The 15,012-nt window shown below is 61.6% G+C and overlaps 3 protein-coding genes across 3 annotated transcripts; all 3 read right to left on the bottom strand.

Moving 5' to 3' along the window:
* Nucleotides 1-244: 244 nt before the first annotated feature.
* Nucleotides 245-1,252, bottom strand: LPMP_191020 (hypothetical protein; the record flags this gene model as incomplete). Its single annotated transcript, XM_010699795.1, has 1 exon — nt 245-1,252. One exon carries the CDS (start codon nt 1,250-1,252, stop codon nt 245-247), a length of 1,008 nt encoding a protein of 335 aa, XP_010698097.1.
* Nucleotides 1,253-3,117: 1,865 nt separating this feature from the next.
* LPMP_191010 (hypothetical protein) lies at nt 3,118-11,004 on the bottom strand (the record flags this gene model as incomplete). The annotated part of the gene is made up of 1 exon (XM_010699794.1): nt 3,118-11,004. One exon carries the CDS (start codon nt 11,002-11,004, stop codon nt 3,118-3,120), a length of 7,887 nt encoding a protein of 2,628 aa, XP_010698096.1.
* A 1,548-nt stretch (nt 11,005-12,552) lies between these two features.
* LPMP_191000 (hypothetical protein) lies at nt 12,553-14,814 on the bottom strand (the record flags this gene model as incomplete). The annotated part of the gene is made up of 1 exon (XM_010699793.1): nt 12,553-14,814. One exon carries the CDS (start codon nt 14,812-14,814, stop codon nt 12,553-12,555), a length of 2,262 nt encoding a protein of 753 aa, XP_010698095.1.
* Nucleotides 14,815-15,012: the final 198 nt, after the last annotated feature.

Below are 15,012 nucleotides of genomic sequence, written 5' to 3'. Positions count from 1 at the left end.
ATGGCCTTCTTGGAGCTCTTCTCCTGCTCCGCTTGTGCCAGGGCCACGTTACTGGTGGACGGCAGCGGCGATGGACATCTTCTTCTTCCTCGTGCGGAACCGTCGCCGACGGTGACGCGACATCCGGCTCCCAGCCGCCTCGGCGGCACCGCCCTGCTGCATCGCATCTTCGCGCTGCTGCGCCTCGTTCTCAACCAGCGCAATCGGGGTCTCGACTATCCTCTCCGGCTCGGCAGGTGATAGGTCACACTCCGAGCACGGCGGCAATGGCTTTGCCGCTCACCGCCGCCTTCACATTGTACTCCTTGCGCATTCTCTCAAAAAACTTCTTCGTGGACTGGCGGTCCTCAGTCAGCGTCGATATGTCTTCCTCCTCATCCGAGTCCAGCCGCTGCTTCGTGATACCGTACGCATTTTTCTCGACCGAGCGGATGCGCGCCGCGTACGTAGGGTCCTGCATGGCGTAGTAGGCGTCCAGCTTCTTGCGCGCCATGTCTCGGGCTTCCATCGCCGCAGACACCTCAGTCAGCGAGTGCTCCGCGGGGTCAGGGACGCAAACATTGGTACCGTCGACTGCCTTGATCACACTCTCGCGCTTGGTGTTGTTGTACTCCTCCAGCTTGTTGATCGAGGGGTGCAGGCTCCCGTCGAGGTAACTGACGTAGCCGTTGCCGGTGGAGGCGAGCAGCATGCGGATACCCTTGACAAGGCCCTTAATGGCCTTGTCCATTTCCTCCGGCGTGCGGGGTAGAGCTGTGAGGGCTTCCGAGTGCCCATCATCGGGTTCGCTTTCTTCATCGCTATCCTCGTTACTATCCTTTTCGCTCTTCCCTAGCTGGAGCCTGCGCTCTTCTTCGAGCTGTTCCTCGGCCTCCCGCTGGCGACGGGCCTCCTCTTCGGCCTCCGCCCTGGCTTTCTCACGCTCCAGACGCTGGCGCTCTGCCTCCTCAGCCCAGGCGGCCTCCTCGGCTTCCCTGCGCAAGCGCTCTTCCTCCAAACGCTTCTGCTCGGTGATACGGCGCGCGCGGGCCTCTTCCTCAGCGCGCAGCTCCTCTTCGGGAACGAGCTCAAGATCACGCTTGATACGGTACAGGCGCTCTTTGAGCTCCAACACCACCTGCTGACGATGCGCATAGGCGTTGTTGTTCGCCTGCATGCCATCCGTGCGTAGGAGTGTCGTGTCAAATTCCTCTGTTTCGGTACCATTGTACCCCATCCAGTTGAACCGTTGCTTCGTGATGAGGGCAGTCATGGTTGCGGAGAGCTTCTTTCCCCCTTGGGCAAATCAGTGTGAGAGACGAAAAAGGACAAGTGTTGGTGTGACTTGGTGAATGATGAGCGATTACGAGAGAGAGAGAGAGAGGAAAGCGGAAAAACTGCCGAGTCGAGCGTGTGCGTACGTGTATGGAAGCGTGGGAAAGGGTGATGCGGAGATGAAGTGATAGCAATAGCAGGTGAAAGAGGAGAAGAGAGGAGGGGGAAGCGATGCGCTGAGAGGGAGAGAGAGAGAGGGAGGGAGACCCTGCGAAGACATCTATGATGGTGATCCACATTCGTCTCGCCCCTAGTGGACGAGGAGAGGCTGCTAGTGCTACTGTTGTTCTCTTCCTGAATGGAGAGTGGCACTCGCTCTCAGGTGAAGGGTGCTGAAGGGGTGAGGGAATCTGCGCCAATCTGTCCCACAACACAACGGAGAGGAGCTCGCATAGGCACCCCCCCCCCCACACACCCCCACACAGACAACCGAGACGTCTTCGCACTCGTCCCACCTCACAATGCGATCGACTTTGCCGTTTGGTCGAGGAGGAGAGAGATGAACTCTAAAAGAAGACGGAGGAGGAGGAGGGGGAGGAGAGAGGACAGTGGGCTGGCACGGGGATGGCGGCCAGTGGCAGTGATGGGATGATACTGCAGGGGCGAGGGAGGGAGGGAGGGAAAGAGCGAAAAGGGCAGGAGATTTTGTACAGCCATGCACGACACAAACAGTCAAAGGGCAGACAGGAAGAAAAAGGAGAACATCAACTACTTAAGCAGCATCCTTCAACGCTGATCACATCGCAGCTATCACAGCTGCAGTATACACACACACACACATCCACAAGCTGCCCTCGCTGATGCTGAGTTACGCGAGATACGGTCAGAGGACAGCTTCCAGCTTCGTCTAAGAGCTACGATCGTAAGTTCATCAACGCACCTTTAGGAGCAAGGGAAAAAAACACCACGTGGGACACCTTATCTATGGAGAAGATGCAAAGAAGAAGAAGCGGGTGGGAGAAACAATACCACTTCGCCTACTCACCCAACCGTGCGCAGACAAACATGCATGCGCGACGACATGGGCGTGCGTGTGCGCTCTTGTGTACGGTACCATCTATGGTGTCCTTCGAGGTTTCCGTGATGATGGGGAGGAAGGGGGGAGGGGCGAAGCGCGCCTGAAAGAAGACAAGGCAAATAAGACAAGACATACACACCAACGAGGCTCGATATCGTGGCGGCCGCACAGATACCAGGTGAGGGAGAGAGAGAGAGAGAGGGGGGCGATGATGAGGACGAGGCCCTTTTTTCTACATGGTTGGTAGGCGAGCGATTCACTTATCGAGAAGGCTATCCAAGTACACACAGCTCTTCCCCCCCTCCGTTGTAAAGGCACACCGCCCCACGCCTCCCCCCGTCCCTCCCCCAACACTGACACTTCTACCTTCCACGCCATCCATGAGAAGAGCAGACACGCAAAGACACCTGTCATCATGCCTAAACCATGAGCGCACAGCGGAGACAAGATGAGAGACAGGCCGACGCAAAGCAGTGATACACCATTTTGGAAGCGACGGAGGCGATACCCACGGGGAAAGAGAGACAGACAGAGCGAGAGCGGTGAGGTTGCACGAGTGGGCTACGCTGCACTGCAGCGATCACCTCGGCCACAGTACAGGCAAATATAAAAGTAAAATGTCTAAAAGGCAGGCGGTGCTGCAGGGAAAAGAAAAGACCCCCGCGCCCCCCCTTTTTTTACCTGAGACGGCCTAAATGGGTGGTGCACGAGCGTGGTGGTATCACAGCGTCATCGCTTACCACAGCAGTCACACATACGCACTGCACAAGCTGCCTCAGCGAAATTCAATTGCCAGCCGTCGTTGCCGGCGCAGGGTGGTAAATGGGCGAGCGAGGCTGGCTGATGTCCCACCGCGGCCGCACCGGGGACGAGTTCAGGTCCGTTCGCCAGGGTGGAGACACTGTGCGTTGTTGTGGATGCCTCCCTGTTGCGCTGCTGTGGCGTCGCTGCTGCGGCTGCGCTACTTCACGAGTAGCGTAAGAGGATGCCGCCACGAATTCGCCGGTATGGCTACCCACCGCCACAGCTCCAGGGTTGTGAAGAAGCACATGAATGTGCGGCTGCTTCTGCTGGTGGTGATGCGCATACTGCACTTGGCGACGATGATATTGAGAAGCCTCGTACTCGTCCACCTGCCGCAGCTGCTGCAAGCGCTTCTCCAGCTCTGCCAGCGTCGGCACACGGCGATCCGCGGGTGAGGCAGCGTAGGCGATGTGGGTGGGTATGTGCGGCTGTGATGGCGCGTAAAGATGCTGCTGTTGCTGCTGATGAGGAGGTTGAGACTGTGTCTCGCTTGTTACGCCAGGTGAAGTGAAGTGTGGGTAGTAGGACTCACTACGAGACGAGCGCTCGTGTTGCTGCTGCTGCGAGGGATCATGCGGTTGCGATAGTGCCTCTACGTAGTAGCGGCTCAGCTTGCTGCGGTCATGGTGCGACTCAGGGTGGTTGCGCTTACCCTCGGCCACACCACCTCTGATGCCGCCACTACTGAGGTAGATGTCATGAACGGCTTGGGCGGCAGTGGCGCTCCATTCCTGTGGTCGCCACCGCTGCTGCTGCTGCTGCCTCCGCTGACTGTCCGACTCCGCCTTACATACGTCCTCGTACACAATCGGAGTGCCAGACTCATCCACCACGACCACGGGAGAGAGAGACTTGATGTAGGATTTAATAGACTTAGTCATGACAGCCGCCGTACCGTTAATATGGGCACGCTGCCGCTGCGGCTGCTGCGGTGGCGGATAGACCGGCGTCTTCCGCCGCACGTCTCTTGCGCCGCTCTCGTTTGGCGCTTGCTCGTACGGACTCGGGGACGTATGCCACTGGGGGCGCTGCGCGCCAAAGCCACGACCTGGGCTGACGCTCTTGCGAGCATCAGGTGGGCAGTTTCTTTCGTGCGCTTGAAGCGGAGATAGTTTGCGGCGCTGATGCTGGTAATGGGCCATCTGCCCATCGTTGCGGCTCTTCGATGTGAGCAGCACGCCATACGGCGAGGTTCGCCGCCGCTGCTTCTTAGACGGCAGCACCCCTGCCAGGCTCGTCGGCATCAACAGGCTCGGCACGAAGTTCCGCGGCGTTGGCGGCTTCGGCCGCCGCGGTTCTGCAGCGCTGTTGCCATCGCCAAGCGACACGAAGAACGCTGGGAAGGTCTTCTTTCGCTCTGTCTTGGGCTCCTCGAGAGCCTCTGCGGCGGCGGCGCCGGTGGTCGCTCGAGATGTGCCATCGCTGTCGTTTTCTTCACCAGCGCCACCACACGAGGTCGACGCAGCATCCACGGGTGTTCTAGTGCCGCCCTGCTTCTCCGACGCGCGACCAGACAGGCTGACGCTTGCTGCCGCACTTCTAGTTGTGGCTGAAGCGATGATCGCGTTCGGCAAGGTATGGCTCCCGGTCGCCCCTGGCACCTTCGCCTCCACATTTGTGCGACCCTCATCCGTCCGTGTCGAGGAAGGGTGTTGTCGTTGCACCTGCTCATACGGTGTGCTATCCATGGCCGCCGCTGCGGGTGCCGTTGGCACCACCACCATGGCTCTGCCTTCGGTACCATGGAGGGCCATGCTCTCACTGGCTTTCTGCTGCGACGGGGGTAGCGTCGAAGGTGGCGGCGACTGGGTTAGCCCTGCAGGCGGAGCAGGAGGCATGGTGGTGGTGCGGACAGACACCGGTTGAATCGCCGACGGGGGCAGCTCCTGCACTGTCCAAGCCCCTGATGACGCCACTGCAGCCTTCTGCTGCTGTTGCACCTCGGACGGAGTCATACTTGCTGCGAAGCCAGCTCCACTGGCGTCGACGGCAGCGCTCCCCAGCGCTGCTGTTGCGGCACGAACCGAGTAGCCCAGTGGGGCAGAAAGCTGACGCTGACTGAATGGCGGCGCGTGCGGGTCCAGCGGTGGAGGCATCGCATGAGGTCCCTCGCTGTCGGTGTAGAATGGCAGCTGGTAGGGGAGAAACAGGTGCTGTTTCTGCAGTGAGTAAGGGTACACGTATGGGTACACTGCTGCGGCTGAATGGTAGCCTGGCGAGTACACTGGTTGCTGCGACAGTGCCGCAGGCCCCGCCGTCGTGAAGGGTGGGTAAGCGCTAGGGTAGTGCTGTCGCACCTGCGGTTGTTGGTGCTGCTGCGGCGCGCGGTACGCTGATGGGGGTATCAAGCACAGCGGCGAAGGGCTCGTGAGTGGTGAAGTGCCCGCGTCAAACCGCGCGGCTGACTCATCTGCCAAGGGTGCCGCATTGTCGCCTCGAACACTGGTTTTCGAGAAAACAAAGGAAGTCTGCACCTCTTGCTCTCCGCGAAGCCGCCGTTGCTGCTGCGGCTGCTGCTGAGGCGGCGGGGACGACGGCACCTTGCCAGTTCTGGCGGAGGCCGCTGCATTGTCGCTCTCGTAGGTCTTGCGGCGCGTAAATTCACGCAGCTGCGCGCGGTGGTGCGCTGTGCAGCACAGCTGCCGTGCTGAGCCAGGTGGCAAGCCACAGTGCCGGCAGATCATCTCTCCGCAGCGCCAGCATGGGGATGTGGTCTCTGTGCGGTAACAGCGAGGGCACATGCGACTCGGCTGTGGGAGTGCGCCGACACCGTCACAACTACTCCCGTTAGCGCCCGCACCTGCCGCCCGAGGCTGCTGCTGCTGCAACTCCACCTCCACTGCGGCACGTGTGGCGCTACGGCGAGGCGGTGGCGAATATTCCATCGCCGCCGACGCTGGTGGAAGCGGCTCTGGGTCGTTGTAGGCGTGTGCCGCTGAAGAGGCTGCTGCTGTGGCGCTGGTGGGGTGAAGGGACAGTTGCCGAGGAGGAGGAGGAGGAGGAGGGGGCTGCGTTGCCCCGGTGGCGTACCGCTGCTGTTGCTGCAAGGCGGCGCGCGGGTAGGCATGCGCTTCGACCCCGACAAGCATGCTCCGGGCAGAAACATCGTTACGGTCTATGTCTGGCCGCACCTCGCGGACCGGATGCCCCACGCGAGGCCCAAACAGAACGCGTGACGCCGCACTGTACGGCGCAAAGGACGCCGAGGGCTGCTGCGTCTGCTGTGGTTGGGCGGGAGGACAGTCGTAGCTGCAGCGCCCATAGAACGGGCGCGTCGCGCCACGTGCCGTCGCCAAGGCTCGGTAGCTGTTGTCAAAGTACACAGACGACGTGCTGAGCAGCGTGTGGCTGCTTACCGAGCTGGGGACCGCGGCCGCGGCGGCAGAGGAGGCGGTTGGCAGTGGCGCGCCCGTCGGTGACCGTCGTGATGCGGGTGAGGAGGCGCTGCGTGTCCACGGACTTTCGCTCACTTCTTCTGCGTAGCCGTCGCGAGAGGAGCGAGCCGACTGCAGGTGTTCCTCTGACGTGCGCAAGCTGGCAGCGCGGTTTTCGTGCTCGTAGTCGCGCATTGGTTGGCGCTGCCGGGTCTGCTGGTGCAACTGCTGGGTCCATGGTCGCCATCGGTGGCGTCGCTCCTCACTCTCGTTCTCTTCACTTGCAATGTAAGAGGACTCGATAACCTCGACGTCCCGTGCGGCACGCAGGCGATCACCTTTGCGGCGGTGGTAGCGGTGCTCGCTAAGCTCGACCTGCTTCTCAGCTCGATCCTGCAGTGCTTGTGTCCGTCGCTGCGCCTCGATGATTTCCTGAACGGCAGAGTGGATAGCGACACGAATGATATCCGCCGGGTCTATCGCGGTGAGGCTGGTGGTGGCGGCCGCAGCAGATGCGGAGGACGACGGCACGGTAGGTCCGCCGCGTTCGGGGCCTGGTGCGACAGCCGAAGAGAGAGGTGTGTGCTGTGAGCTGAGAACCACACGCGGAGGGGTCGCGTCAGATAGGCTCATATGCGCTTCTGCCTCTGCTGCTGATACCCTTACGGTGGAGCGCAGCGTCGATGACTGACCTTGTATCGCCGAGGATGTGCGGGGCGAGGACGGAGCCAGCGGCGGGGTCTGCAAGGGAGTGTGTGCAGACGCTTGCGATGTCACAGCTCCTGCCGCTTGCGAGGCGTGGGCTGAGGAGCTAGCGGCTAGGCTTGGTACCCCATGGTCGCTGCTGTCTAGTGCAGGTCTTGAACCTGGCTGGGCTGCCCTGGATGGGGTCGTGTGCAGCGACGACTGACTACACGAGTCGAACTCGCGCAGGCTGTCACGAGCACTACGGACGCGCTGCGCCGCGAGCTGCACCTCCGCCTCCCGCGCTTGCTGTCTCCGCACCATGTCAGCCAGCCGCTCCTGTGCCTCTGCGGCGGTCCGTGCGGCTTCCTCACGCGCCAGTTGCACCGCTTCTGCGGCGCGCGTCTCGATTTCAGCAAGGCGGCGAATCGCCTCTTCCCTTTCGCTCGCCTGTTCAGCTAGCCGCAGGAGGTGCTCCGCACGGCTCCGTTCCTGCCATTCTTCCTCGCGGCGCTGGGCTTCGCGGGCAGCACGGGCGGCGTCGGCAGCTGCCATCTCCGCCGCATCTTCGCGCGCACGGCGTACCTCCTCCTGCGCTCGCTGCTGCGCCTCGTCCAGCTGACGCTGCGCAGCCTGCAGCTTCGCCTCCAAGACGGCTCGCTTCTCCTCCTCAGCGAGGGCCTGCATGACCGCCGCGTGCTCAGCGCGGCGGGCCGCCTCGTCACGAAAGTCGTCAAGCCGTGCCTGCAGCAGCTGCTCTGCCGCATCACGTGCCTCGCGAATGCGTCGCTCAGCTCTTTGTTCAGCCTCCAGCAAGAGGCGCTGCGACTCGGCGTGTATCTCTTGGCGCTCCTGTTGTGCTTGCGCGCGGATGGCCGCCTCCTCGGCAACACGCCGTTCGGCTTCCTGGAGGCGCTCCAAGGCAGCCTGCAGCTCAGCGGCGTACGCAGCTTCGCTTGCACGCAGTTCCGCGAGCTGCTCCAGTGTAATGAGCGGAGTGCCGAGCTGCGGCGGTGTCGCAGCACGGGTTACATCGGCGTCGGCATTGTCACCGTCTCCATCCGCCTCAGTCATCAGCGGAGCGGCGGTGCTGGACTTCCGCTGCTGCACGCGACGGGGCGCATGCGCAGCAATCATGGTTGGCGCGTCGGACAAAATAGAGGACCCGCCAGTGTCTTCGGCAGCGGCGGCCGCAGCAACCGCAACTTCGTCCAGCGACAACACTTCTTTTCGCCGTATGGATGCCAGTCTTTGCAGAAACATTAGGCTCGCCGTGCGCCGCTCTTCCCTCTCCACCTCGCGCAGTATCGTGCGGTCGCCCACCTCGTCCGCATCTAACTCATCCAGCTCCCATTGCCAGCGCTGGCGACGCGCTTCCTCGCGACGCATTGCAGCTTTTTTGAGAAACTCAGCCTTCTGCCGCTGCTCGCCTTCCGCAAGCACCTGCCGTTGCGCCGCGTGGTGACTCTGCAGGATACTGCGCATCGCGGCCTCGTACTCAACAAAGGAGGCTCGACCGCACGCCTCTTCGTGAACAAGATCTACAGTGTCTTCACGGAACTGGAGCAGAAGCCGCTCACAGCGCAGCTCTTCGTACTCTCGCTGCACGCGGTCGCCCTCTTCAGTCGCCGCCACCACACGGTCAACGCGAGCACCTGAGAGCAGCCACGACCACGAGTTTGCCTCTTCCTCTTCCACCTCGTCCCGGTCGAGACCTTCTTCCGCTGTCAACTGTGCCTGTTGCTGCTCCTGCTGACGTCTGTGCTCCGCTGCTGCACGGGCTCTCCGCTGCGCCTCCAGCTCATACGGCAGCGCCGCTTTTAGCCATTCGTCAGCGCCGCGCTCGTAGTGCGTACGCACAGCTGCCTCCGCCTCCTCCAGCGCTTCTCGCGCTAGGCCCTCGCGGTCTTGCAGGGCGTGACGAGCAAAGGACGCGTGTTCTTCGTGGCGCTGACGTTGGTGCTCCTCCTCTTCCCGTTGCCGCTGCCGCTGCCGCTCCCTTTCTTGCGCCTCAAGGACTCTGACTTCTTCTGCAGCTCGAGCAGTGGCTGCCAGTGCCTCCATCACAGCCGTCGCTTCCGCCTCCGCCGCCCTGGCCGCGCCGAGCTTCACCACATCTTCTTTGCCTGACAAAGCCACGACGGAGACCCGCTCCCCGTCATCCTCGCTTTCCTCGCCGGCCGAGACACGAGCTTGGCGTGCGGAGGTCATGGGCGAGAGCGTATCCTCGGTCGTGCCCGACCCCGTGACGGACTTCCTGACACTGAAGAGGGCACTACCAGGAGTGCCGGCAGCGTTCACCTGTCCATCCTTCTCTACCTTCCCGTCTAGTTCGTAGGTCCCATTCTCAAGCGAGTGCGGCCGGGGCTCCGAGGTGCCATTGGCAGATGTGCGACGTCGCCGACGGCTTGTACTGTTGCTGCCGGTGACCGACTTGTGCTCACATGCTCGCTGCGACAGCTCGTCATCGGACGTGCCGCTGACCTGGTCGGCGAAGTCGCCCACGGAGAGGGAGCCGACGTTACTGTGATGTGAGTCCTGGTGACGCGGGGTTGACTGTTGTTGCTGGAGCGGGATGGGCGTTGAATCAAACTCCACCACCAGTCCTCGGCGTGCGTGAATGGCCGTGTCTTCCTCTTCCATCTGCTGCTTCAGCGCGGCGCGTTCGTGTGCCTCAGCGCCTCCAACGACGCTGCGCTCCTCAGCTTCGTTGTTCTGGCAGTCGTCCAGTAGTTGCAGCGGTTGCTCGAGCTCCTCGGCGAGACCGGCGGGTGCCGACAACGTTCTAGCAGCAATTGACTCGTCCTTCGGTGCCGCCATGGCTGCCTCGCCTTCATTCTCCACCTGCCGCGGCGCCAACGCCGATGCACTGTTCTTTGCCTTCTCATCTTCTTCGGTGGTTGCTGCAGAGGCACGTGCTTCCTCCTCCTCCACTGTGTGCAGCACCAGTGGAGGCGGCAGCGGGTACTCCTGCTTCGGCTCCAGGATTGTGTTTGGTAGCTTTGGCACCGGCTGCGAGCGCGAGCGGTCCTTCGTCTTCTTGAATCCTTCGTTGGCGGCGGTGCCCGAGGCGGCGGAGGCAGATGGCATAGGGGGCGCGGCTGTTATAGCATACAGGCTTACCGCTTTCTCTGCCTTAGCGGCGGCTTCAGCGGCGCGGAGCTGCTGCTGCTCGCGAGACCGTCGGCGTCGTGCTTCGACTGGGTCGAGTGGGATGGCGTCAACGGCGTCCTGCGTTAAGGGTGACAGCGCCCTGCGCTGACGGTGCTCTTCAGTGGCACTGTCGGCCTCTGTTGAGACCGCCGCTGTGCCGCTTGCGTCGCCGTGACCATCTCCGGGCACGATTGATGTCGTCGGATTAGTCGGGAACTGAACCGAGCTTGCGCGTCTCTTTGAGGTGCCGCTCTTACCCTTTAGAGCACTGCGGTGTGGCGTGGTGCCAGTGCGGGTACGGCGAGAACGGGTGGACGACACGCCGTCGTCGATGGTCACGCGGTCCACCTCGGCATCGGTGGCTGCCGCGGCACTGCGCGTGCGCCGCCGACCCGACTGCGCCAAGCGAGAGACGCAGTGGCACTTGGGACAGAATATGAGGCGGCCTGCATTGTCGCAGTGGACGAGAGCGCACGGCTGACATGCGTAGTGGCGGCAGTCGACAAGAGAGAAGAAGGGGAAGAGCGGCGCATGCGGGTCGGAGGCGGAGGGGGTGGCGCGGCGGAGACAGAACACGCAGATGTCCTTCTCTGACGAGCTCTGCTCGAGCAGCCTTGTCGAGTTGATAGAAATGTTCTCTGAGTGCAGTCCCGCCATTCTCTTTACGCATGGGAAAGCAATCGCAGGAGAAAGGGCAGAGAGGAGGAGGAGGAGGGGGGGGGGCTGCGTGCGTGCGTGTGGGGGAAACGAGCAAGCCCAGAGAAGAAAACAAATACTGCAGGGAAGACGAAAGTGCGCTGCTCAGCGCGTGGGCGTTAATGCAGCGAGGATAAGGGCACTGGCGCCAGTGAGAAGAGGGAGCGGGGTGGAGGGAGAGCAAGCGTAGGTCGCTGTCGCGTAGTAGTCCAGGCCTACGTGCCAAGACGGCCAGCCAGCCCACCTCGTGCTCTCGCGTCACACCCTCTTCTCTCCCCGTCAAATGTAGTGCAGTGCAGTCGCTGCCGGTGTCAGGCGAGGACTTCTTTGATTCGAAGGAAGCAGGCAAACACCCACACGCACACACCACAGTGTGCGTGAGTATGAGTATGCGTAGCGCGCTCTCTCTGCGCACTCGTGTGTCTTCACTTATCCCAAGTGCACACAGGACGATAGCCGTGAAACCTGACACTCAACAGCAGCGCTCCTGCTGTTGTGAAAGGGGGGGGGAGGGGTAGAGAGAGAGAGAGAGAGGCGGAGGCAGCGACACGGAGAGAACAGAGCGGGACAAGAGAGAAGCGGAAAAGAGTAAGTCAATATCGAAAAGACGCCCTCAGCTCTTGTCTATGCTGCTGGTGCTGGTGCTGGTGGGGCTGCTGCTGTTTCTCTATGATTTTTTATCCTTTTCTCGTTCTTGGCGTAGAGAAATAGACGAACCCCCCTCGTGTGTGTGTGTGCGGGGTGTCCGCCAAAGTGAGACACCCCCGGCGGCGGTACACGACGACACACCACGCGAGGCGAGAGGAAAGAATTGCAGAGGAGAGATGAAGTGCAAGGCAGAAGAGACATGCAGGGGCACTAGACACCCCCCCAAAACTCGGAGGTCTTCTTCTAGCGTTCACGCGTGTGCATGCTTGAGTTGACTCCCCTGTATGCGCAGGTACATCCTGACGAGGTACGTGCGTAGACCTGGGCAGCAACGGCACGAGACGTATGCTCAACATGCTTGGTTGACCTGCGTTTTTTCTTTCCCTATCCACCCCAAGCGAGCGGTAGCCAAGTGCAGCCCTTGAGCACGACAGGATTGTCCTCCGCCGTTGTCGCTGCTCTTGCGGCCACTGCGCCACAAAGACTGAGCCGCCATTCGGTGGAGGCACTGATGCATTGCGCCAGGTGAGAGGGAAGGGTAATGGAAACAGGCAGGAGGCTGATGGTTGGTACTGTCAAGCGAGCTGAACACGTCTGGCTTGCTATGGCGTTCATCATCTTGTCGATGCTTTCTCGTTAAAGAGGTGAGAGAGGAGGTCGAAAGAAAACACAGAGCACACGCGGACGTGCGCTCAGTAAAAGCGGAGAAGAGGATTGGCGATCGAACGGCAGAGTGTCCCGCTGCCCTTCTCCCCCCTCTTGCCGGTCACCCCTCTACCCCCACACGTACACACACACTGAGAAAGAGGAGGAAAGTGGTAAGACTTTGCGCTCGCTCTACGCTGAGTACTCGCGCTTCGATTAGTCCGCGCGCCTCATCTGCTCCGCATTCACAGCTGCCAACACCTGCTGCAGTCGCAGCTTTGCCACCTCGAGCTGCACCGCATTCAGCTGACTAATGGCCTCCTCGACATCTCCGCGAAAGCCGCGGTAGGGACGCGCGCTGGTGACCACAGCGCTGCTTGCCGTCGACTCCACAGCCCCGCGACGCGGCGGGAACACGATCCAGTCCATTAGACGCTCAAGTGGTTTCCGGCCATCGAGCGAAAATGCGCGATCGGCAGCGGCTGTCGACGGCTTTGACGTCGTTGGCAGAAAAGGGGCGCTGAGGGATGGCAGCACCAGGCGCCACAGGGCTTCTGAGACGCTGATTGAGTTCCACTTCTCTTTTTGTTCGCGTGCCACTCTTGTCGCCGCGGTGGTGCCCGCGATGGCTGACAGGGAGAGAGAGCCATCGTGAAGCCTTCGTACACACGCATGCGCGTCTTCGGCACTCCTTGTGCCGACATCCTCGTCGCTCTGCACGCCTCCGCGCAGATTCTGGATGACGAGGCTCTCGTCGGCCTCTTCAGCTCTGTACGTGTCTTCCTCGTCCGGTGCTGTGAAGGCCCAACTCGGTAGTTCACTAGAGTCGAGCGAGACACTGTTCAAATCCTCCACTGTACCGCCGCCGGTGACGCTGAACACCGATGCCAAGCATGGGAGCGGGTGCATCTCTGCCGGGACGTACGCCAATGGCGTCGCCCTGTTTGTATCCATTTCTCTGGGGCCCTGCAGAGGGTATCTCAGACGACGTCCTTCCGGAGCCAGCGGTGGGGGTCGCGAGATTGAGTTTACCGACAGCGGCGCCGAGTCACTGGTGGAGACGCTCTTTTCGTCATCGCCCACTGCCGTCTCACCATTGTCGCCATTGCCATGACGCCTGAAGTACGCCTTGGGCAGCGCTGGCGACAGTGGATGGAGGTTGTAAACGGCCGCCACCGCTATGGCTTTCACCTTTAACAGGAGTCGCGCGAGGGAGAGGGCGACGAGGTGGACAGAGGAGATCTCCTTGCGAGAATTCGACTCCGCTGATTGCCGTGGTTGTGTTTGTTGTTGGCGGTCAGCTGGAGATGTCTGGGGCGGCGGCGAGCGCCACTGTGCTGCTTCGGATGGCTGAAAGACACTTTCGGCAGCGGGAACTGAAAAGTCCAGGGGCTCGTCACTCTCCGCGTCCCCGTACGAGGCGCTAACCGTCGCCCTTGCTGGCAGCAGCTCCGTCACCTTTCGTATCTCGGCGCACCGGACCTCGCCACAGCAGCAGCAGAAGCGCATTTCGCGACTGCCTATCAGATACTCCTCCGCGAGCAGCGCTGTTAGGGAGCATGTCACATCCTCTTCCTGCTGCCCAGAGCGTGCCCCGGCGCTCGACAGGCTTTGTGCGTCATTGAAGTCCGCGTCTCTCCAGGGGGCCGGGCAGGCGGCCGAGGGCTGAGGGAGAGAGACGGCAGCCGGTGCACGCGGAGTCGCTGCGGGAACGTTGCCGTCATCTCTGATGTTTCCCAGGGGCGTGGCGAGCTGCGGCGTGTCGGGTGCGGTGACATCTGTGGGTGCGCGTTGACAGCGGCTTGACAAGTTGCTGCCACCTGCCGAGACCTCGTCGTTGCCGAAGGCTTCTTCACCTGCGCGAAGGTCGAACACCTCAGCGGAGAATAGCGCGCCTTCGCACCGCTTTCGCCTTTCGCCGACGCTACCGACACTATTGCGGTGGATCACATCCTCAACGGTAGCACTCGTGATACGGCGCATCACGCTCAACGGAAGCTGCTGCTCATGCTGCTGCCTGTTATTGGACGAGGCAGCCTGTGACAAGTACGAGTCCGATGCGTCGTTCACGCAGGAGTGTTGCTGCGCCTGCCGCAGCGGTGTTAATGTTGGCAGCGAGGACGCCAATATAGTTGTCGTGGCTGTAGCAGGCGCAGCAACGCCGCTGCTACTGGACGAGGAAGAGGTGTAGTGCGAGGCACGGTAACTGGACTCTGCACGGCCGCATGGTAGATGACTGTAACGCTGAGGCGTCGACTCCGGAGGGGAGCTCGAATAAGCGTAGGCGGCTGCTTCGCGGTCGCCAAGCGCAGTGGTGAGGTCAAATCCACCTGACATGGCATGGTCGTTGTTCGTCGAGTAATAAGAGGCTCCTTCGTACGGGGCAAGCTCACCGCATGCCAGGCACATCCACACCAAAGAGGTGGTGTAGGGGCGCGGGCACGGCAGGCAAAAGTGCTGCTGCGTCTGAAGCTCCATCCTGTCGACTCGAGGGTTGTGTGTGTGTGTGTGTGTGTGCGTAGGAGGGGGGGACGGGGCGGCGCGGGGCGGATGGGTAAAGAGGGCGATGCCACAGCACTATTGTGGCGCTCTGTTTTCCGTCTGCGCTCCGCCCCAACCCGCCAAAAAGCGAAAACTCGGCGGCAGAGTCGAGCCACGTTAGAGTCGTGGGAGAGG

This window comes from Leishmania panamensis (genome assembly GCF_000755165.1).
Source record: "Leishmania panamensis strain MHOM/PA/94/PSC-1 chromosome 19 sequence".
NCBI lineage: Eukaryota > Euglenozoa > Kinetoplastea > Trypanosomatida > Trypanosomatidae > Leishmania > Leishmania panamensis.
This window is presented reverse-complemented; position numbering and strand designations above follow the sequence as displayed.